At 39.4% G+C, this 25,060-nt stretch overlaps 1 protein-coding gene and 1 long non-coding RNA gene across 2 annotated transcripts in view; one reads left to right on the top strand and one right to left on the bottom strand.

The window, feature by feature from the left end:
• The window catches only part of FGF10 (fibroblast growth factor 10), an 85,133-nt gene extending 67,696 nt beyond the window's left edge, over window positions 1-17,437 (bottom strand). The window contains exon 1 of the mRNA XM_004583688.2: window positions 16,311-17,437. Within this exon, the coding sequence (XP_004583745.2) occupies window positions 16,311-16,662 (352 nt within the window). The 5' untranslated portion in view covers window positions 16,663-17,437. The remainder of the gene's footprint in view (window positions 1-16,310) is intronic.
• LOC131483102 (uncharacterized) overlaps window positions 1-25,060 on the top strand; it is a 360,023-nt gene that overhangs the window by 186,715 nt on the left and 148,248 nt on the right. The window lies entirely within an intron of this gene.

Raw genomic sequence — 25,060 nt, 5'->3', positions numbered from 1 at the left:
TCACTTAATCCCATCTGCAAAAATTTACCATATCAATAGAATTCAAAGGTTACTGGAATTAGAAGCTGATATATTCCAGTGTACATTTCCACTTTCTACACAATCACTTTTTAAAATTTTTACTTATTTTTATTATTATCATTTTATGATACAGTTTCATAGGCCCTGAGATTTCCTTTATTCCCTCCTCAGTACCCTCCCCCTTCACTGAATTCCCCTATTTCATTACTATAGTATAGTTCTTCAAAAACAGTCATATGTCCATCATTGTGGGCATGGACAATGGCAGAGAGTCCAGCATCCTATTGTCAAAATACAGTAAACACTTTCATTGGGAGTCCATCTTTGTCTGGAAGTAGAGATGCACACTGCATTGTATCCTCACATCTGGATATGACAGTCTCCATTACACAGTTACTATACATCCCCTTAAATGAAAAGCCACAACACAATCACAATTTATAAGCCCCATGCAAAATCCACTCAGCACACCTCAACCATCTAGATATGATAGAATACATTCAAGTCCAAAATCATGTTTACATATCATCAACTGAAAAAACTCAAACTTTATCATCTAAAGGTTATGTGTGAGATTATGAGTATGACCCAGTTAGGGTAAAATTGTTCTCTGTCACTGAACCTGTAAAATTAGAAAATGACTTCTATAACGGCAATAGTAGAACAGTTACATGCAGTTCCATTCTAAAAGGGGAATAATGTAAGAAGGAAAGAAGACTCCAGTACAAAACAATTTTAAAATCCAGTGAGTAAACTTCATCAGGTTTCAAACTAGGGAGAATCCTCTTGAATTCAAGCTGCTGCCACTGGGCCCCTGGTTAGAGTCTCTGCCTTCACACCCATTGCTCTGCTTCTGTGGTTCGAGTTTTCATTCACAGTGATCCTTCCCTTTTCTTTAAAGCGAACATGTGTTTTCAACCCAACCTTTTTCTGGTCTATAGAATCCTGGGAATCTTACAGACTTCTTTTACTTTTTGCCTTCAGTTCAAGGTAACAATATTTCTGCTGAGAAAACATCTCTCAAAAAAATGTGTGGCCCTCCTGTGTGTGTCACGGATTTCCCATCAGCAGAGGTTTCCTGTGTAATCGCGTCTTTGCTCCTACTTTCTGTAGGGCTGGCTGGTGGTTCTGTCAATTACATGTTTCCTCTCTTCATCACTAGCATAAAGTTATTCAGCCACACTGTTGACCTTCACTCATGTATTATCTCTTGCAAAGTACATAGGTTAGGAATCTCTTAATCATCAAATGTTGTTTGGATTTTGCTTCACAGTTCTTTCTTCATTCACATCCCTCATAAGCAAGAAATGATCAAGCTAATATGTCAACACTTGGCTTGTAAATTTCCTCCACAATTTATGGAAAAATCATCACTTCGAAGTTCTGCTTTCCACAATTAACTAGAACATAGTTCAACTAAATTTGGTATCTATCTATCAAGGATTAGTTTTTCTCCAGTTTGTAAATAACATGTCCCTTATGTCTCTGAGTCCTCACTAAAAGCCATATTTTTACCAGTATATTTGTTTTTCATTTTACTTGAAAGGCAGACACACACTCATAGGCATGAATGAGACAAAAAGAGAAACAGAGTGATCTCCCATCCATTGGTTCACTCCCTCAGTTCTTGCAACAGTTAGGGCCTGGCCCAGTAGAAGCCAAGAGCTAGAACTCAATCTAGTCTCCCATATAGGAGGGTACAGAACTGGGACTGGAATTCACTCAAATATGAGCTGGGGGTGTCAGCTGCCACACCAGACACTTGCCCCTAGTGTTGAGTTTGATGATACACATGTTCTTAGTTGATGTGCCATAACTATTACATGCAGCAAAAAATCCTTCTAGCCTGTTTGTTACCCAGCTCCCAAGCTGATTTCACATTTAAGTCTTTGTTGCATTTTGGAAAAAAAAAACTGATATGTGTATTAATTTTCTAGGTCTTTCGTACCAACTTATCAGAAAGTTTGTGCCTTAAAATAATACAAATTTATTCCTTCATAGCTTAATTTCAGTTCTATTGGACCTATATCAAAATGTTAGTATTGCCAAATTTCTTTTCTCTTCAAAGCCAAAAGCACAGTCTTTAAATCTTTATTCCATTGTCAAATTTCCATCTTCCTCATATATATATGTATATATGTCTATATTTCTATATTTCTCTATATTTCTATTATGACAAAAACATTGGTAATGGCATCTAGGGCTCATCTGGGTGATGCAAGATAATCTTTTCATCTCAAGATCCTTAACTTAATCACATCTGCAAAAACTTCACCTTTTGCACATAAAACAATGTGCACAGATTTCAGGGATAAGAACTTAACGTCCTTGGTTGGACATAAATCAGTGTATGATAGCTATTACTGCAGTTAGTACATTTTTTTTTTCTATAAACAGCATACTGAACTAAAATGGTTTTGTAGTAATTCAGTTCAGCATGGTTATTTCATAGATTATGTCTCTGAATCCAATATAAAGTAAATGACCTATTTAATGTCAGATATCAAATGCTTTGCTTTGCTACAGTGAAAACTATAAAACGTATTACATTCTTTGCAACATTTTATTATTCTTTAACGCAACTAACAAGTGGTTTTTTTTTGAGTGACATTTAGTGCAGTGGTGAGCAGCCACTTGGAACATCAATATTCTCTATCCAAATGCTTCTGATTCCTGCTTCCTACCAACATGCATCCTGGGAGGCAGCAAGTAAATCCTCAAGTACTGGAGATGCTGCCACTCACTATGCAAGAACCAGATTGAGTTCTGGGATGCTGGCTTCAGCCTGGCCCAAACTCAGCTACTGAGGACACGTGGAGCGTGAACCAGAAGATGGGAGATGTTTCTCTCCCTGACTTCCTTTTTCCTTTCCTTCCTTCCTCTTTTTCTCCCCACTCTCACATTCCCAATCTTCCCATCTCTTTTCTTCCTGTCTCCTCACCTTTCACATAAAATGAATGTAGACAGATAACATATTTTAAAAAAAAAAAAGAATTGTTCATTTCTTAACTATCACCAAAAGGTCCAAGAACCCACACATCATTGTGAAACCATACCTAACTGTTTTACAGTCAGCAGGAAGTTTTTAAAGGAATAAACATGTAACCATTAGTAAATTTTAAAATTAGAGAAATACAAACAAGGATCTATTTCAAGCCTGCACAATTTTATTCAGAAATTTTAATTATCTTAAGTATGTAATAATTCAGTAGTAATGTCTGTATTAGCTTATTTTCTAATTTCTTAAAATTATAGAACTTAGAACTGAGTGGAATTTTGAGAGCTCATTTGTTCCAGTCACTCCTTTTTTTCAGGTAGATAGTATTTATTAAACACAGTTTCCAAAGTACAGAAGAGACCCAAAGTCTAATCAGAGTCATGAGTTAAAAAGGAATAATTCACTGAAAATATATAGATAGTGGAACTGTTATATGCCAGATAATAGAATAAGTCCTTGCATACAAATTTAGTGAGATGGCCTGCAACATCAACAAATTTTGGCTTTGAGAAAAACCAGACAAGTAAGTCGTCAATTGTAGAATTGTGCTAAAATACCAGACATAAAGTTTTGAGGAAGATCAGTTTTTTCAAGGACAGCAGAGTGGTCAGAGAAGTTTCACAGAGTGAACACCTACCAAAAGTCTGGCAGGACAGTTTGGTTTTGGGTAACCTTGGAATGTCTGCAAAGGCTGTACATTAGGGAACATGGCACATTCTGGAAACTGAGATCAACCTGAAAACTTTATAACAAAAAAAAAAAAGGTAAGAAATGAAGCCAGTGGACTGGAGGGAACAAATCATGAAAGCCTTATGTGATGTGTGATGGACAATGGATATTATTCTGAAAATATTAGGAAGAAATTAAAGTACCTGTTTGAGAACTGCCTTATATAGATACATACCTTACTTAAGTCAGACTGACAGATGTAAAGGCCCTTTGAGACTGAAGGAGATATTATTGATAATATGGCAGAACAAGCAGCATGTACTGGGCATACCAAATAGACTCACCATCATTAAAACTGGCCTCGTTTTCAATTCTGACTCATTTATGCTAGCTATATAACTTTAGGCTGGCACTGTAACTTACAAATTTTCATCTAAACATAGAATCTTTTTTTTTTAAAGATTTATTTATTTATTTTATTGGAAAGACAGATGTACAGAGAGGAGGAGAGACAGAGGAAGATCTTCCGTCCGATGATTCACTCCCCAAGTGAGCGCAAGGCCAGTGCTGTGCCTATCCGAAGCCAGGAGTCAGGAACTTCTTCCAGGTCTCCCACACAGGTGCAGGGTCCCAAGGTCTTGGGCCATCCTCAACTGCTTTCCCCGGCCAAAAGCAGGGAGCTGGATGGAAAGTGGAGCTGCTGGGATTGGAACTGGCGCCCATATGGGATCCCGGCGCATTCAAGGTGAGGACCTTAACCTTTATGGTATCGCGCCGGGCCCTAAACACAGAATCTTAAACATAAACTATCTTACTCATAAAATAGTGTTCAGATAATCAGTCCATGAAAGCATTAAATGTTTTGAAGCTATACAATAGTAGGTGCTACATTACTGATTTTATGCCCAAGTTTTTCCCATTATTCCATGATTTAGAAATTTTTCTAGACAACTGGATAATTAATGACGCAAATGATTAAAGTTTTAGAGTAATGACAACTAAAATCTTTGCACTGTTAAAATGTGCAAGGATCCTTACATTTATGACTTCATATTTGTGGTCTCATTTGTAAATTCATGAATTTGTCCTCCAAACAATGATAAGTAGGGGTGATACAATTTTAAGATATGTAGAGACCTCACTCAAGCAGTAATTTTCACACAGCTACAGAGTTTTAGCACACAAATTTTCACCCAAGAAGTCTGACTTAGGAGCGTCTGTATTTAGTAGTTACTGTAGTTGCAAAAATGCTCTCTATTTCCTGCTCCCTAGTTTGTTTAAAAACTGCTTATGTATATTCTTTGGCAAGAAAAGGGAGTTATTTGCTTTGTTTCTTTGCATCACCTAGAAAATCTAACCAACTTTAGAATGGGAATGATAAAAAATATATACAACTGGGACAAGCACTACTAATATATCAGAAATTTCCTATGGGAATTGCTAAAAATTACAAACTCTCTTCAATGATACATGTGTAATTAGAACTTTTGAAGTATAAATTATTATTATTTTATTGAATTCAAAGGCAAACAAACAGAAAGACGGATATCCCAACTACTGATTCAATTCCTAAATGCCTAAAATAGCCAGGCACCGGCCAGACTCAAGACAACAGCCTGAAGATAAGAGCTGGAACTCAACCCAGGTCTCTGTCATGGAGAGATGTGAGCCATGGACATGAGGCATCATTTGTGTCTGCTTGGATGCACATTGCCAGGAAGATGGAATCAGAGCAGAGCTTAGACTTGAACCCAGGCCCTGAGTTGCATTTTAACCTGATATACATTCCTCCCTGAGTTGAGAGTGTCCCAACTGACAACTAGTAGGCCAAATGCCTGCTTTTGAAGTAGGACTATTCAAAATTTAAAGTTGATTATCACTTGATAAATTAGAAATGCTAAGGATAATTTCATTTAGTGAAAAAAGCCTTTTTCTTTTCATGTCACTTATATAAAAAAGTTTTTATAATTTCTGTTATATCCATGTAGATTTGTTCAATTATCTTTTCAGATATTATTCTTTCCATTTTTGCCTTACTTCAAAATATAAAACAAAACAAAGTACCCAGGTAAGGAAGGCGTATTTTAAACAGAAACCATGTCAGTGCAATACTTTGCCAGAAAAATAAGGTCCTCAATGACAAGGGTAATGACGTACTTCCTTTCCAATATCACACAGAACAGTCTAACACACTCTTGTTTGTCCTAACATGCACCCAAACTAGAACCAACCTATAGCCTGCCATGGTTTCCAGCAAACCTATGGATTAGTTCTCCAGCCCAATGCTTCTGTGTCTTCCTCAGAAATCTTCTGGCATTCTTGTTCCGAAGCCTGTGACCAATAGGCATCTTCTCCTTCCTTGCCACCTCCTGATGTCATAGGTCCCTTCTTCAATTCAAGGTTGCTCTGTATATAAATTCTGCTCTGCTTCCTGGCATTGAATGTCAACTGCCTCATAGAATCTCTGTGAAGATCTTTTCTTTCTACTGCTAAATTGTAAGCTCTCTGAAGGTGAGCTGAAAGCAAGTCTCACTAAACAAAGAGAAACAGCTTAGAACTGACCACGCCTGAGAATTTTGGTCCAAAACCAAATCCTATGTTAAAAGAAAGAAAAATCAATTTTCCAAATAGTTAACAAGAGTTATTCTTTTGCTTCTTCATCCTACATTGTTGTCCTTGTTTTATTTTTCTTTTGTTCTTTTATCGTTTATGTCCCTGAACAAATTTGTTATCTACTATCCTTTATTTTAGTTCCTTACTCTTTCTTCAAGTATGTTCCTCCTCCCTGGTTCTTTCCTCAACTCTTGTGCTGTTGATTCCCACTTCATCAAGTAATCCTAGCAGTTGTCTTCCTGATGCTTTCCTGATTCTCCTGAATCAAGAGGAAGCAAAAGGAGACCCAGGACAATGCCTCGATCGGCTTGGCTAATCATCTGCCTTGCAAGTGCTTGGATCCCACATGGGAGCCAGTTCATGTCCCAGCTGCTCCACTTCTCATCCAGCTCCCTGTTTATGACCTGGGAAAGCAGCAGAGGATGGCTCAAGTCCTTGGGCCCCTGTATGCACATGGGAGACCCAAAGGAAACTCCTAGTTCCTGAATTTGGACTAGCACAGCTCCAGCCTGCATGGCCATTTGGGGAATGAACCAGCGGACGGAAGATCTTTCGTTTTCCTTCTCTCTATAATGGTACCTTTTCAATATAATATAAATAAATAAATAAATAAATACAGAGGAAGCAAGAAGAAGCAAATAGTTACTTTTTCTAAATATATCATGTAACTTGATGAAAGCCTATTTAGCCTGTGTCAGCCACCACTAATATGGTTTACATGGCTCTCCCATTTCTGCAACCTCTATCACGTCCAGCCCCAACAGGCCTTCTCTATACCTGCTACAGAAAGCTACCAAACTCCCCCCATGAGACCCCTTTCTCCTATCTCTTCAGAAGGTTTCTTGAGCCCTACTCTTTGGAATAGTTCGCCTTTTGCTTCTGCCGAAATACCCTGTTTGTGTCTTCTCCAGCCCTTACCTCAATTTTTAATGAAGTTATCACTTAGTTTACCTTGGCTATTTTTGGCAGTGTTTGTAGAGTGTATTTTCTATGAGAACAGAAATATCCATTTTTTCTTAACACCATACTTAGCCACAAGCACTTCACATTACTATCTGACACAAGCAAGTTTTTTCTGTTGAAGGAGTCAAGAATGAATCAATGATCTCATTTGATCTTGATAACTTATTCAGCATAATACTCATGCCTGCAAGTCTGTATCCAAATCTGTGGCTTCAGAGATTTCTCTCCAGGCCCATACTTTGAATCAAAACCCACACTTTCAGTCAACCTACCAGCCTGCCTTTTGAACAGAAACTGGTTTTGAGCCTTGCTGACTTTGATACCATGGCTGTGATTACTTCTGTGAGATTCCTCTTGGATCTCAGGTTCCCAATTCAGTTAATTTAACATCCAATTGCATGCCAGGGCTTGGGTTATATTTCTCTCACACCTTTCTTGTCATGTCAGGCCTTCTGTAGTGTTACCCATTAGCCTGGTCTCTTTCCTGGGAGTTCACAACCCTTGTCTTCATCACTCCAGCACAGCACTTCACCACCCTTCACGATGTGTCCCACGGCCTCTTCCGCTTTTCCACCTTTACTCTGCCTTCCAATGCACTCCATATGCATTTATTTGTTTATTTAGTCCAAACATCTTGCTCCTGGGATACTGGCATATTTGAGTTTTAGAACACTTCTGTGTTCTTGTTCAGCAAGTTTCTATATTTGAATCAGATTAAAATCCTTAATATTTCTTTTTTTTCATATTTATGCAATTCTTTCTATAGATATTCAAAAAAAGAAATCTGGGAATTACTAATGTTAAGATAATGACAAATTTCACTTTAATTGATAATTATGTAATTCAATGCCATGTGTTATCATTGTCCCCTTTTAATAATTTTATCAATAGATGCTGTAAATCAAAATCTAAACAACTGAAAAAGTTTTTCTGATTATTATTAGAGAAAAAGAGCTAGCAAGTATAGAATACAGTTGAATAATCTAATGCAGCAATCACTGCTCAGGGCTCCTCTTTAAGCAGTAAGAAAGGACATTTATGGCATTAATCCAGCATTCTAAAATACTACAAATAAAGATGTGCATTTTTTTTTACATTTGGCCAAACTGGAGTACATTTAAAGGTTTTGTTTTCCCACTGATAATCAGTGTAAATGAGAAGATGGGTTTTGTTTTAAAAAGTTTCATACATTTGGCAGGGTATCCAGAGAAGTTCGATAATCTTTGACATTCTGGATCCTGGGACAATCCAAGAGCTCTAAATCAGCATTCACCTCCTCGACATAAATGATGACTAATGTAGAGGGAAGAAATACTCAATTTCACTTTCCTTTTTTTTTTCCTTAGAGGAGTTCAAACAAAGAACAAAAGAGAAAGAGAATGGCAAACTACACGGTAAGTGTTGTTATAAAAGAAAATAATAAGGAAAGGTAAAATGAACCTGCTGCGAGAATAATGGAGGCAGGCATTTAACCTGGGGGGAAAGGGTTGGATGATAAGCCAACAAAAGTGCTTCTCCACTGGGCTGCCTACTTTACTAAAGGCAACAGTGAAAAGAAATGTGCTTTGAGTGCTGTGATAAGGAGATTCAGAATAGAAAAGGCTCCTGATAGAGTATTCTGACATTGTATCATTAGAGCTATTTTGCATAGAATATAAAGGCGAGGCATCCAAAAATGTGTGGTACTCTGGTTTTGAATGTCAATGAGATGCTAAGTAATGCTAATGAATGACTTTCCCTGGACTCAAAGGTCTGTAGTGGATTTGGAAACCAAGGAAAAGGAGGCAAAATCAAGCAGGAGACAGGAAAGGCATGGGGAAGAGATGCTGAAGTATCAGAAATTCATTAATGCTCAGCAGTAGGCTTGTCAGACACTGCATTGAAACAGAGCTAGAGATTCCATAATGATGTCGGTGATGATGCTAAATTGGACTCAACACAGGAGCAATACTGTTGTTAATCCAGAGTGAAGGGTTCAATAACATGTACGCTTACTATTATAGTGTCTTAACACAGGATCTCTGAAAGAAGCTAAATATAATTATACGAAGCATAAGAAACCTTCTAAAAGAAAACTTGCTAAAAGCTCTCAATCTTCCAAGTTACCCACCCCCATTCACAATTAGTTTGCAGATTGGGGCAAAATCTTTAGCTGTGCTTTGTTGACAATTGTTTGAAGTTTGGGCACATCGAGTTAATCAACATTTCACCTTCTGTTAGGCTTACTTAAGTGACGCATTAACCTCTCAGTGATGTCCTTCCTGGTAGGAAGCATGCCAAACATTCAAAAATTCTTCATTAATGATAACACCCATCCTGACAGATTAGGTATAGGCAAAGGTAGACAGATTTAGGTTGAAGAATTATTAGGTGAGCTATAAAATGAGGCAATGCTTTACTGCCAGCACTATGAATCTATCAAATGGTAATTGGATGCACGTGTTAGCAGCAGTAAAAAGTCACTGTCCAGTTGCCCGCCTTACATGGGAATCTACTCTGAGTGTCTTCTTTGATTTATTGTTCCAATTAGAACATAGTGTTCAAAGAAGGATCACAACCGACTAGTTTTAAAAGCAACAGAGCCTCTGGGGCTATTCGTTTTTGGGTGACCTGCATCCCTTTTAGATATGGCTAAATTTTCTATTGGTGTAAAATCTGTACAAATTAATTGCTGGCTTCTAAATTGATTCTGTACAACATAAATATTTTATATTCATTAAGTCTGTATCAGTTTGTCATTGGTGGCTTCCCAAGATATAGGTGTATTTCTTTTCACTTTTCTAAAAAGGACCCTTGTAGTTTATTTATTTATTTATTGGCAGGCTGGCAAACTTCATGTGCACTGAGGAAAAAGAGTGCCAATTTTCAAAGGCAAATATTTGCTTAATTTGCTAAACCAGGTAACAAATGTCATTGGGTTAATGGCAAATGTAAATGATCTTAAGTGCCTGGTGTGATAGCCTAGTGGCTAAATCCTTGCCTGGCATCCACCTGGATCCCATATGGGCACTGGTTCATATCCTGGCTGCTCCACTTCCTATCTAGCTCCCTGCCTGTGGCCTGGGAAAGCAGTAGAGGATGGCCCAAAGCCTTAGGACCAAAGCCCCCTGGAGACCCAAAAGAAGCTCCTGGCTATGGATCAGATTCTTTTTGGGTATCTGGGAAGTGAACCAGCAGATGGAATATCTTTCTCTCTGTATTCTCTCTGTATATCTCCCTTCCCAATAAAAATAAATAAATTTTTAAAAATACATCTTAAAAAATTTAAATGTTCTTAAGTCATTTCAATATAGTATGGTAGAATTAGATATCTGTATAAAATACTTAAAAGTGAATGAATTTCATTGCATTTCTAGACAATGACAAAGCTATACTAAAATTGATGTAAACATGCATCTTACACGTCACCTTACTTCAAAATTAAAGAGAGGTCTTTAATTTCAGGGAGGAAAATGCTAATGTTTTACTTACTTACATTAAGGAAACATCAACTATTAAGGTTGACAAGTGTTGGAACCATAATACTAAAACTGTCATCTGAATTACTCTTCATTGCAAAGTTCACATAATTAATGTTAACAGATTAAAATCACTTTGAACTAATACACATGTATTTCTCTTCTGTCTGAAGCGTAATAAAAATATTATTTGTCTGCAACTTTGGATAAGCATGAAAATATTTCAAGCTTAGGAAAGATATAGATATTCTTAGGCAGCTCATAAATGTGAGGAACATTACTTCCATTTCAAATGATCTGTCAACTTTTTTCCAACATTTTGGCTTGTAGGAAATTAGATATTTGGATAGCAAATGGAGTTTTTGCCTCTGAACATTGAGGCACTTATTCAGGAGTTTAAAGTGCTCATTCATGTTCTATGTAAATTCTTTAATTTTGGGAGAAGTGTACTGGAGTAAGACTTTTCCTCTGATCTGGATAATAAGAATATAAAAGAAAGTATGAATGCAATGCGGTTTTTTTTTTTTTGTAACACACAATTTCCTTCCTTCTTCTCTTTGCTTCCTCCTCCTCCTCCTCCACATCCTAAACCTCACTTTTTCCTTTTCCTTCTCATTTGTCATCCTCCTTCACTGAATTTCTGTGCTTACACATCACTTTGACAAAGCCTGCTTTTTTAGACTGTTTCATATTTTGAATAAAAAGTTGACAAAATACCCAAGACTTAGAAATTGGTGTTTCCAATTTTCACATGCCAACACTGGCATGTGATTTCTGCCAACTGTTTTCGTCTGATAGGTGGTTATAAATCAGGTTTATGAAGAGGAAACTCTCCAATTGTGCATTTTTAATGGATTTATGATAAAGCCTTCAATGTGGAGGGTCCATATGGCGGGAATGCAGTAAAGGGAACAGGACAGTGTCACATAAACGTTAAATACAGTGCCTTCCACCTGCATAAATCCTTATGCTCATGATTAAATGCTGCCGGTTATAAATTATGCAACCAAATTCTAGCAACCACCACAACTTCAATAAGACATCAGTGGAGGGTATAAATTGTCTACAAGTTTTGCTTCTAAGAAAACTCTTATTTACTTACAAGAGATAATAATTGAGACCCTACTTCCTCAGCAATTATTCTTCTCACTTTAACTTCTTACAATAACCTCTAGTCCTGATTAACAATTCTAAAGAAATAATGCAAACTTGTAATCCTAGATAATAATCTGTCATTTTTATGCGGTAAAGTACCTTTTTGATTTACACACTCATTTTAATGCTTGCTTGTTATAAATAGCTTTAGGTCTCCAAGACACTGCCCCTTTTTTAGAGTCATATATCAGAAGTTCCCACACTAGCCCAATTTCCCCTGGGTATTTACAATCAAATTATTTTATTACACATGGGAGCAATTAAACATTTGGCCCTCAGCTGTAAACAATTACTATACACAATGACATTCATGAATTTTTCTTAAAAAGTCATGTATTCCTAATGACCTCTGTTACCATAAGTGAGATTGATGTATGTGTACTTTGTGTGTGTCCATAAGCAATTATATCCCCAAACACAACAAAGAGATTTTTACCTAGAGACTACACAGACATTGTATGATACTGTGTATTTTGTTTCTCTTCCTCTGTCCTTCACTTCCAGTCCAAGAACCACTGGTATTACCAATAAAAGGCAAGTAATGTTTTAGGTAATTTGGCTTTTTGTATTGTTTTGTTTAGCAATTTACTCTAAGTAAGTCGATATCCATGTTGGAAGTAATGGAAAGATGTAACTTATAATAAGGAGTTAGATAGGCTCAGGCTTCAATTCTGGTAGTCAATTTCTACTTGAATGACCCTGGCTAGTTGAGTTTTTCCCCACCCTTAGTGTTCACATTTATGGGAAAAGTATGGATACAATGTCTAAACAGTTGGGCTACTGTAAGTATTCAATCATATATATATAATTATATATGACAAGATTAGGCACATACTGCATATTCAGTATCTTCCGTATCATAGATTTCTTTACTTCCAGATCTCACACAATGCCCCTCCCCCACGCCCAACGTTGGCCACTCCTTTCCGGACAGGCCCAGGAGCACTTCAGACTCTATTTTGGGATATCCATCCTTCATTGTCTCAAACTGAAGGATATATTTTTCCTTTTATTATACTGTTCTTTTCCATAGTGACAACCATGGGAGAAGCCCACAGCTGTTTCACTCATGTCTGGAAATGTCAACCAGTCCCAGTGGCAAGGGTACCTAACAGCTGTATGCAGCCTTTCCAGAAGGTCAGAGCCAGAGCTGAGTGGTAATGTTTCAAGGGCAAAGCTCTAGATATAAAGAATGATAAGACAAAACCTAAATGAGCCTGCACATATCTAGTGACAGATACACCACAGCTATGCTAAATTATTCAAGCTTTCTCAGACTTCTAGCAGGAGAAGCATAATTTAGCTCTGCTTTCTTTAGTCTACTCTCATATAGTGGCAAAGGGCAAATGAAAAATACATCCCTTTGTCCTACAAAAGGAGCTGTAGTAATCACCACAATTGTGAAGACTTTATTTAGCATATGGAATATTCTTGAAATCATTTTGTTTCTGGGAACTAGCTTTGGATATAGAGAATGAAAACAATTTTGCAATACTTATGGGTGATTTCCTTACTTCCCTTTTGTTAGTATTTTGCTGGCACAAAGCCAGTAAAACATTTGTTAAATTGCTCAGAATATCACAAACATAGAACCTCCTAGATAAGTTGTTACTGTATTTTATCAGCAATAATAATTGGGTCAAAGGTAACAAAGAGAATTAATGTTCAAATAAACAAACCTCAAAAGAACTACTTTGGGTATTGAGAATAATTAATAACTTTTTTAGGAAAATGTTACTGAAATGTGGTTTTTGTACAAGGAACTAACCCTCTTCAAAGATTAGATATCCTAATATTTAAGAGGCTACCATTTGGTGAGCTGTCTGGCTGGCTACCCTGTAGGCACTGGCAAATGTTTGTTCATGTGCAGTGATGCAACATTCAGACACTATCTTAATGATATCATGTAGTTCAGCTGAATCAGTACAGCTAGAAATTGTAGTGGAATTTGGGTGACAGTACCACAAGTGAAATTAAACCTTTTTCAACCTCGAATGTTTACTTGTCATGGGAACTTCTAAGAAGCCTGAAACACTTATGGTTTGACAATACTTATCAGGATAAGCTCCTCCTCTTTTGACTTTTTTTAATTACTGCTCCAGATTGTTTCACTGTGTAAGGCATTTAGCTTGTAATTTTAAGAGGGACTAGCGGTATATTTAAAAACTCAGAAGAGAGATTAACAAAATTCAGATACGATGAAAATTTCCTACTGTTGTATAAAATAAAAATCGCGTACTTTTTTTCAGAAAAAATAAAATTGAAAAAAATTAAAATCATGGTATAGCCTAGAGATCATTTTACTAATAGTCACACAGTGATTATTAGTTTAGAAAATAGTCAAGTAAGCTGCATAAATTGGTACAGATTGTGCCTTATTTCACATTACAATGACACTGAAGATATAATGGGCAAAATCAGGTTAGTGTCAAAAATTTTTAATAAGGGAACATGTCTTCAAGGTTAACACCCTTACATTTTATGGAGTTTCCTTCATGGACTTGAAGTACAAAGAAATTCAGTTCTTGGCAATTTTATTCTTTCATTCTCAGCTCACACTTTCTAGGCCAACAGTTCTCCTGATCTTCCTTACTGGGTGACATCACAATTACTATGTTTTAGAAGTAAACAGAAGTATTATAATTTTAATCAACAACCATTAAAGGAATATGCCAAGCCTAACAAATGCAAAGAAGAAATGACTTTCCAGCAGAAAGAACCATTGTCATTGATGACATTAGGCCAATCAGTCTCTATGAATCAGAATGGGGGAAATCAGGTTTTTAGTATATCTAGTACTGAAATACCAAATGGGACCCTTTAAAATGCTTCTACAACCGTCTTCATGACTTGTAAATTTACGGCTAATTTTAATAAATGTATCAAATAGCTGAAGAGGAGCAAAGTCAGTGTGAATGCATCTGAGTCCACTTGAAGAAAACTAAGTATTACTCCACATGAAAACTTTACTTAAAGATAAAATGCTGAATTCTGATCAGTTGCCACTCATTTGTACCTGAGACTTTGTGCATTAAGCAATCTTGAAATATGTGCCCTCCTCCCCCACCCCATTTAAGTTAACTGATGAGCAGAAGATTGAAATTCCCAAACAACTGACACTTCAAAAAAAAAAAAAAAAACCCTTTAAAAGGTGAACGGTATTTACCACTGACATATGCTAAATGGGCATTAAAAGATGTTTAAACGTCATTGTCTACTGTCTTCAGTGTGCCGCTACATACTCTAGAGATCCTTTCAAATAACAATCAATAGGGAATGAATAAGCTCACCACTTGAAAGTAGCTAGGAAAGGAAGCCCACAGAATAATCTGGCTTTGCTGAATTGATTAAAGACACAAGATCCACCCCTTCTCTCCTGGTCTCCCTCCCTTAGCAGCCCACACCCTTGCAAGAAAGAAAGAAAGAGAACAAGGCGAAAGGTAAGAGGCAAACACAGGGACCCTGGCGGCGTCGTCTGCATCAAGGAGAAAGCCTCACCCTATGGGATTATAAACTAGAGCCATGGAAACAGACGTATGACTCTTACTTTGAAAATAGCAGAATGACAATGAAATTTGTGTGAGGTCTGTGTGAGTCTAGTCCCAGATGTTTACAACGCTGTAGTAGTACGGGTTCTGCAATATGAGAGGCTTCAGACGAAACAGTACAACAGGACACCACAAAGCAGCGCATATGCTATTGACAGTGCAGACGTGAGCATCATGTTACCCAAAGAAGGCAGCGGAAGACAAATAGCAGCGGTGTTGCCTGAGAAGCTCATTTCATGAGTTGCAATGGCTCAAAACAAGAGGGACCATAAAAAAAAAAAAAAAAAATCAAAACCAGGGAAAGCGTCTATCTCGGGAATTAGGCAGCCAGTGTAAATGACTTTTCTTTCTTAAATGAAGTTCCCATAAAGCTCTTATAACTGACAGCAGATAATCATTTTCAGCTTGGGGAGGCCGTCCCAAAAGTCTTCCCAAGATTGCCAACGAAAAGAAACACAATGTGTTTACTTGAGCCATTTCCAGAAGGGAGGGAGAGGGGACCTTCAGACGCGACGTGGGGAGGGCGGTGGGGACAGAGAGGGGGCATCCGCGCTCTGCGCAACTCTCCAGCGCCCTGCGCGGTGCGCCGAGTGACAAGCCAGGGAGAAGGAACGGAGAGGGTGGCAAGGGAGTGGGGAGGTGTGTGTGTGTGTGTGTGTGTGTGTGTGCGCGCGCGCGGGGAGCGCGCCTAGGGGAGGGCACGCGGCAGCACAACGTATACACGGGCGGGGTAGGGGTGATTTAGTGTGAAAGTATGCCACTTAATCATTTTACAGGGGTTGGGGACGTAAATATTTAGCTGGCCACATCTGGAACGGATTTTCCCCCCCGCGTGGGGTAGGGGGTGGATAATTGGCAGGAGGGCAGCACGCGTTTGTTACTTACTGTACGGGCAGTTCTCCTTCTTGGTACCGCTGACCTTCCCGTTCTTCTCAATCTTGAGAAAGTACTTGGTGAAGGAAAAGAGCTTTCTCCAGCGCACATCTCCTTGGAGGTGATTGTAGCTCCGCACATGCCTCCCGGCACTGGAAGGAGAGGAGAAGGAGGAGGAAGAGGAGGAGGAGGAAGAGGAAGAAGAAGAGTTGGTGGCCTCTGGTGACACCATGTCTTGACCAAGGGCTTGGCAGGTGACAGGGACGGAAGACACCAAGAGCAGCAACAAGAAGCAGCAGCAACAGCGGCGTCCGGGCAGGTGGGGAAAGGCTGAGGCACAATGTGTCAGTATCCATTTCCACATTGTACTGAAGCTCTAGGCACTGGAAATTGTCTCATCAGAAGGAACATACTGGAAGGGTGAGACCCGGTGCGAGGCAAGGAGACAGCTGGAGGTGGTGGCTGCTGGTTAGCTCCCTCGGGGCGCGGATCTGGCCAGAAGTGAATGCACCTACATCCATAACTCCTCGGAGGGGCCGGCTGCCTCTGCTCGCTCCGTGCGCGGATCCGCTGCCCCTCTGAGCCTCGTGGGTCTGCCGGCGAAGAGTGGACGTGGGTGGCCGCGGCAGCGCGGGCCGGCGGAGCTGGTCACCGGCGCTCTTCGCTCCCCCAAGCTACTTTGTTCTCTTCTTCACTCCCTTCTTCACCATGTTAGATGCCAAACACAAACAAAAAGTCTGAAAAACAGATGACAGCACGGTGAACAAAACCTCGAGGGGGTGGGAGGAGTGTGGAGGGGAGATCTCTGCGCCTCTCCGCGGTGGACACCTTTGGGTCCCTCTCTGCTGGTCACTTCAGAAAGCGTGTCCCCCTTTGGGGATGTCAGCCCTGCAGGCAGCTGCCCGGTCGCGGCTGGCTTTCTTCTCCCCTCTTCCTTGCTCTTTTTGGTGGTGCCTGTTGATTTGAAGCCTCCAGAGAAGTCGCTTCTTGCTGGGGGGGGTGGGGTGGGAGGGGGATGGCGGCTGGTGTTTTGTTTGGGCCCTCTCCCCCACCCCCCCTTCCTTTGGAAAGCCCGCTTGTAAACAGGTTGAAGCCCGGAGTCTAAATGTCAGTGGTTGTGAGCCAGAGGTGGGCTCTGCCTCTGCTGGTCAAACCTCATTTGCAGGGGGGTGGAGAAGCGAGAGGAGGGGAGGGGGGCGGGGGAGGGGGTCAAAAGGCGGTGGGACATCTGAAACCCTCGGCTGCTGGGAACGCCGGCCCGGGGCGGGCGGGGGCGGGCGGGGGCCGAGCCGGGGGAGCCGGCGGAGGCGCGCGGCGCGAGCAGAGCGCGCTGCCTGCGCCCGGAGCTCGGGGGCTCGCGGGCCTTCCCCGCCGCCGCCGCCGCAGCCTCGGCTGGCGTCCCCGGCTCGAGTCGCCCCGGCAGCGCCCAGGGCTCGATGCGCTGGCCTCTGGCTGACCGAAGGGTGCCGACTTTCCAGCCCGAGCCCATCCCCTCCGGGGAACTCCTTTCCTCGCCTGTTTTCCAGCCTTGGTTTGGTTTGGGTTTTGTTTTCCTTGGGGCATGGAAGTTTTTTGTTTTTTTTTTTTTTTCTTTTTGCGAGCCACCTGGAGCCTGGTGCTTGCAAACTTCTATTTATTTATTTATTTTCTCTCAAACCCTCTCGCTTCCCGAAGGGAGAGAGGGAAAAAAAAGGGGGGGGGGAAGGGGTGGTGTTGGGAAGCTAGCAGAAGATGCTGAGGCTAAACCCTCCCAAACAGCAGATTATAAACTGGTGGGAGCGAGTGCGGCAAAGGGAGGCTTAACGAGCTTCCTTCCCTTCTCTGCTGTCAGCTTCCAAGGAGGTCTCCGCTTTAATGAACACTGATTTCTCGCTTCCGTTGCTGAAGTAAAAAGTTCACACTTTGGCCCTCTCAGCCTTTTAAGCTCAGGGAGATTTATCGTCACCCTTAAAAGTCGCCTCTCTCTTGGCGCAAATGAAATCGGGGACCCAACTGACCGAATTCTAATTGCTAACATGAGTCCTTTACTGAATCACGCGTGCGCTTCAAAGCGAACGCACTTTATTGAGATCGCGAAGATTCTTCGCCTACTATTGGACCAAATACCCTGCTGTCTGTTTTGTTTTCTGTGCAACTTGCTTTGCACTTTGCCATGAAGGGCCTGTTTCTCTCCGTCTTCCAAGGCGATGTTTAAAGGACCCTGTTTGACGACGTAACTGCACCGTTAGCGCTCCCTTTCTCCACTGCTCCAGAAGCTGCAGTGCTTACAGAAACCACTCACAGCCCAGGGATGGAGAGATAAATCCAAAGCTTAGAGACTCTGCCAACGGGTAGGAGGCGCAAGGGAATGCTGTGAGAACTCAGTTGCACTCTAACAAACAGTGTCTCCAGGACCACCACTTTACGTTAAGGTATTCCGACCTGGAGAAAGTTTCACTGGGAAAAATGCCTCAACTGATGTTGGTACACAGCGTTTCTGTTATACAAGGCAATTGGACAATTGAGTTCTTTCGGAACATGCACAATGGCCAATATTTTATCGATTTGACCTACAAAAGTAGCTATATCAGATGGCTACAAGCTTGTCACTGTAGGATGAAGATTCAAGGTGACCTTGAGAGTTGAACCACTGCGGCTGTTCCTTGCAGGGAGTCCGGAGAGCTGAAGGACACACAGAACCACAAGGCCGTGCATTTGACTGCAGTGTTCATTGTGCACCGCAGAAAATACAAAATAGTTAAAATTTTTGCTTTTAGAGATGGGCCTTAAGAATTCTTGTTACCCATTAGGTGGAGTGACTGGCAAATAAAACTTTATATGGTTGCTCTTATAGTTTTGGGTACATTCAAAGCCTTTGAAATAGGACCGTTTGATATTAGAATCAGGACCTTAATTGCACGATTTAGAACTCATTACGAAGTTTATTCATTAGATTTCAACAGTGTGGTAGACATCACAGTAGATTTTTATGTTTAATATAATTAGCTCTGATTACTGTAGCTATTAATTGGAAAGTTAGGCAAATACAAGGCATACGTCAAACAAGCCTTGCTCTTTCATTAAAACATGGATATTGAAAAATAACTCCACAGTGCTAATTTCAATTTCCTTGTTCACAGTTTTATACCTGAGCAAATACCAAAAAGAAGGGACTGTTTCTGAGGGATTAGCGTTTCAGCCCAACAGTCTAGAAGAATTCAAATGTCTGAATTGAAAGCTAATTAAAACTACATGCTTTTTAAAAAAGAATATGTTTGATGGAACCATAAAATAAAGATTCTGCTGTGAAAAATTATGAAACACAGGAAGTTATTATTCTGGGGTTTTTCTACACTGCGAGCCAACACTGTTGATGCCAGCTTGGGATTTAGAACAGTTTTTAACCCACACCAGACACTCCTCCAACCCAATTTTGGTCTCACTGTGTCTCTCTCTGTGTGCCACACACACACACACGCACACACACACACACACACACACACATATATACATCTAGCAACATCTAGCTGTTCCAGTAGAAGCAGCTATTCAGATTTTTAGCCAGAAATCCTAATTTTGTTTCTGTCCATAATGGGGGAAAGATCTCTTTAAAAGTTTCCTATGAAAACTTGGTTGCAGCAGGTGTAGGGTTTGAAAGTTGCAGAGTCCCTTTCGCCACTCCTTCTGTATAACATGATGACAGGAAGGGCATTTATAAAACAGTCCAAAGGAAAAGCTGACATTGCTTTTTAGATTATATCTCATTCCTTTTTTTCCCTTTTCTGTACAGCCTTTCTTTTATAGCACAGTTGAATCCCTAAATACCTCACTACTTTGCATTGTTAGGTCACCTCTTAGGTTAGCCTGAGAAAGCCTGAGAAAAGTTCCACAGGAAAGATGCACTATTTAACGGAATTCAATCTCTCCCAATAGATTTGAATCACTAACATAAATGTATGAATGTAGATTATATCTCTGTAATGAGGCCTGAATCATTCTCAATTACTTCAAAGGGCTGAAATTCTACCTTCCTTTTCTTAGCAGCAATAATCAGGTCTTAATGGGTTCCTTTATTAATTGTTTCTCTACTAGGATTGAAAAGGGCAGTACAAGCTTCAGATCAGAGTGGTACCTTCTGATTCTAAAAGGCCGTTTTTCTCTTTTGTACAGCCTCTGGAAGGCATGGTTTATTTCCATTTCCTAAAAATATTCAGTGATATTAGGCTAAGTTTTTATTTCTGTTTCCTAGATATATTCGGTAATGTTAAGCTAAGTCTTTATGGAGAAAGCAATCAGTGTGGCCATTTGTTAAAAGTGATGCCTTGAGAAATCATTGAAGCTTTTTAAGGCAAGATCAAGGCAACGGCTACTGATGAATAGTAATGCATGACTCCTGGACCTCAGAGAAGCAATTTGTGTATGTATTACCAGATCCTTCGGTAGCTATTCTGTTTGAACAGTTTACATTTTAAGTATGTATTTCCTGGATTCTTTATGTTGTTCAGCAGTATCTGTGGTTCAGTTACAAGATATGTGTTCCATTATGTGTGATGTTATTGGCAGTGTCAGTAAGCAGCCTCAAATACTGTTAAGTCAGGTCAAAAGTCAGCCTGGCTGTTCGACAATTTAGACATATGCAGGCCTCATTTTTGCAGCCTGTGGTAGAGCTTAGGAGTTTGTGTTCCAGCCTGTTTTCCCTTTTGGATGCAGGAGATGCCAGTGGGAAGGTGTTGTTAGGGCTTGTGGTCTTCCCAGGCTGCGACTAGAAATGATGCTCAGAATCGAGGACATTTGGGGCACATAAACTAGTGATTACTTCTTCTTATTATTTTTAAACTAGGAGCTTCAGGCAAAAGAAAATGAGCTATTACTCTACAGAGAGTAGTGCAATACTTCAAACAGTGAAGTCTTAGCCGTGCGGGTTTTTGTAGCCTTTATCTGAAATGCTTGAGATCACGACTGTTTCAGATTTGGGAATCTGTTTGCATTTGAAAATATTTTCATATCCTTATTGAGATATCTTAGAGACTTAGCTTCAAGTCTGAAGCTGAAGTTGGTTTACGGTTCATGCACAATGTGTGCACATAATCTATACAATATTTTAGTGCACCTGCTTTTTGATTGTGACTAACTCATTGTATTAGGATCTGTGGTGCCCTGTTGGCACTCAAGAGCTTCGAGTGTTTGAAGCATTTTAGGTTTTGGGTTAGGGATGCTTGTCAGGAAACTGAATCTAAATCATGCATTTGATACACAAATAAACTAGTGTCCAAGTAATTCAGTGCTAGAAGAATATTTGAAACTGCAATTACTGAATTTGGGCAATTAGCCTAATGTTTTACAACACCTGTCACGTCTGTTTTCCCTTTTATCCCTCCCTGTTGCTCCTTTCCTTATCATTGACCACTCATCACTCCATTATGTCTAAGATGCCAGAGTGGAAGTGATAAGAAGGGTTGGAAGGCTTTAGTTATGGCAATCCAATATATCTTTGATGAAATAGATTTCCCAGAAAAAAGTAACAAAATAGTTGAGTGTTGAATTACCAACTGATTAGCCAGAATAAATATTAATATATATGTGGTAAAGAGGACTATTTTAGCAAAGCTTTTGAAATAAAGGCAATTAGAAAGTAATAAAACTTTATATTTTCAGCTAAAGACACACGCACACACACACACGCACACACACACATATATACATACTGGAGTTACAAGTTCCTCAGGAAGTTGATACACCTTCTACAAAAGTAGACATATATAATAATGTGATTCAGCTTTCTGTGTTCTGACTTTTTTCCATAAAAAGCATGATATTTTAAAACACAGGTATTTGCTTAAACAATTTTTCTGTTAAAGTTTGAAACCAAGGGTTTTTTTTTTTATTCTCTCATTTTCAAACAGATGCAATGATCTGTTATTGAGAAGATAATATGTCCAAGATGGTGAAAGAGATCTTTTGAAAGAAAAAGAAGCCTATATAAGAATGTTTAAAATACACCAAAAATCACTACACTTTCCTGAAAACCGTACTATGTATCTTGGTATCAAACACAAACAAGTGTATTTCCACAAAGCTGTTGTTTGTACCCTCCGAGCTGATGGTAAACAGAAACTTCACTTGACAGAGATGTGAAATCTCTGAAGAGTTTTGTTTATTTCCTGTGCTGCCAGCTGTCCCTGTTGTAGACTGAGCCTCCTTCTGCTTCAGTCCCTCCTAGTCCTGTTACTTTTGTCAACATCTTAAATATTTCAATATTACCTATGTTTTTGAATTACTGACTACATTTTATTTTCTTTGAAGTTTTGATATTTGTCACAATAGAGATTTGCAATATGTGGATTTCTTCATCCAGCCACTTCGTTGGCTTTTATTCAACTAACATTTTTTTTGTCTGTGACGTGTTGGCACTGTGAGTGATCCAGGATTTTTTCAACAAGTAGGACAGCAGTTTTCTCTAAAGATGAATGACTGACTGAATGCATGATTTTAGACAATTTACCACTTACAAGGGACAAAGTAGGACTCAGAAAATGACTTGGGAGGACAAAGAGGAGTCCCCAAAAGTTCTTTGTGGATGTCCTTTCCTACAAAAATTACTCAGGAAAACTGTGACTTTTCACTGAGTTCAAAAAGAGTAGAGACTTGATCTTTCCCTAGTTTATGTCCCTGGAAGAATTCCTCGCTCTAGATCTCTTGTACTGCCTGGGATTTGGGCTTTATCTCTTCTGTCAGTTCAGTATGACCTCCTCTCCCTTACCTCTGCTTCCAGACGCTCACATACAGTTTTTATGCTTTCTATTTGATTATTTTAAGAACTTGTCAGTAAAACTTCTCTCTCCCATCTTTTGTCCTTTTGCCTCCTATTAAAACATACATATTATCAAATATATTTTTGACCCGATACACATTTTGTTTGTCAGGTATTGCCTCCGTAAGGTAGATTTTGATAAAGGAGATGTGTTATCTATGAATCAGTAATAACAGAAATATTGAGTTTGGTTGCAGTATTCGCTGTACACCTTTTTGGGGGTCTTTCTGGATTGAATCCAGATCCACTTCTCTCACCGCTGAGAGCTCTGTGCTGGTATCTGCACGTGAGCAGTGTCCTTTCACAAATGACTGGCAGTTGGTTTTATCAGTTGGAAAAATGGATCTTCAAAAGATCAACACACAGGAGAGAACATTCTGGGCATTTCCTCCTCTCCTTTGGTTCAGCATCACTTTTCTGACTTATCTCTCCTGTAAGACTCCAGTTATCACTATGGTCTCTAAAACAATATTTCCTCCTCTCATCTCTTTGAGCTCGGTGGGTTGTAGCAGTCTGTCTTCGCAGCCTACCATTGTCATCCCCCGCTTGCTGCTTTAACTGTGCCTATACTCTGTGACTGATGATTTTGAGGAGTCTCTTTGCTTGACTCATGTGGGATGAATTCCATCCTAATCAGGACTTACTGTAGACTCCTGTATAGATATTCAGTGCAGAAAGAAACTTGTACATAGAAATGTAGTTTTTGTGTATATTTAAAATGTTAGAGAAGTGCAATCTGATACGATGTACCTTGATGTTATGTTAGTTGGGTACTTGGTGTTATGCTAGATTCTTTCAACTATGCAAAAGACAAGGAGACATGGCATGAGATGATACTGTATTTTGAGTAATTTCTGCAGACCTTTTTATTTAGCTAATGATTTTGAAGTCTACAGTCAAGGACTGAATGATTATGATTTTGGAGTGTTCAATGAAATACTTTGACATAAGTGACTTTAGAAAATGAACTCAATAAACCTAAAGATTTCCTAAAACAAACCTCTGTAGTCATTATATCTTGTGAGTAATCATACTAACCTTGGTTTATAAATTGGTGTAGAAAAGAAAGAGGGGCATTTTTCTAGCTCTTTGAGTATTGTTTGCATCTTTTGTTTTCATTCAAAGACAAGTTTCTGAAAGTAGGGAAACTCAGCAAACTTGAATCTTGTGTTTTGCATAAAGTCTGTATTTTGTAAAAAAAAAAAAAAAAAAAATCTCCAGACATAATACACATACAGAGCATTCTGAGTGTAGACCATTGCCTGGACACAATTTTTGCAGACTCATGACTTCGAAAAATCAGTATAACCTGGAGTCGATATAGCACAGGTCAGACATTTCTCTTTCATCTTCTCAGCTTAACACTGAGCAGTTGCAGGATTTGGAAAACTTACAGCCTGGGACGCAGGGCTCATGGTGATAAGCTGCTCCTTAGTCACTAACCTTGCAAATGACAAGAATTTTAGACTTGACATGAAGGGATGCAATTCACTTCCAGTAATAATAGTGGCCCCTCCTGAAGCTGTGGGAAAGAAGGAAGAAAGAGTCTGTAAGTTTCTGGGGCATCAAGCCTGTGACGTTTGGAACATTCTGAGGGTTTATGTAACTGGGTACCTTTAGATCATTGCCTCTGAGTTGATAACATATTGGACTACACAAATCCCTTGAATCCTAAATAAGCAGCTCTCAGGTTTGTTTCAAAAACATTCCATTTTTCAAATTCATTTCTACTCAATATTCTATTCTGACTCTTTCTTGCCCTCAACATTGAGTCTGTCTTTTGGTTTGCTTTTTCCTTTCAGTTATCAGTGAAGTTTGGGTATTTGGCATAATATCTGAATTTTTATTGGAAGATAAGTTAAAAAAAACTTAAAGCTATTTCTTTAAATATCTTGTGTGAAAGCAATATTCTTTTGCCTTTAACCATGAAAACCATTCTTATTTGTGTGTAGATTTGGTTTATTTTTGCTGC

The sequence above is a fragment of the Ochotona princeps genome, chromosome 23, assembly GCF_030435755.1.
Source record: "Ochotona princeps isolate mOchPri1 chromosome 23, mOchPri1.hap1, whole genome shotgun sequence".
NCBI classification, from domain to species: Eukaryota; Metazoa; Chordata; class Mammalia; order Lagomorpha; family Ochotonidae; genus Ochotona; species Ochotona princeps.
The sequence above is the reverse complement of the archived record's forward strand: the minus strand, read 5'-3'. Positions and strand labels throughout refer to the sequence as shown.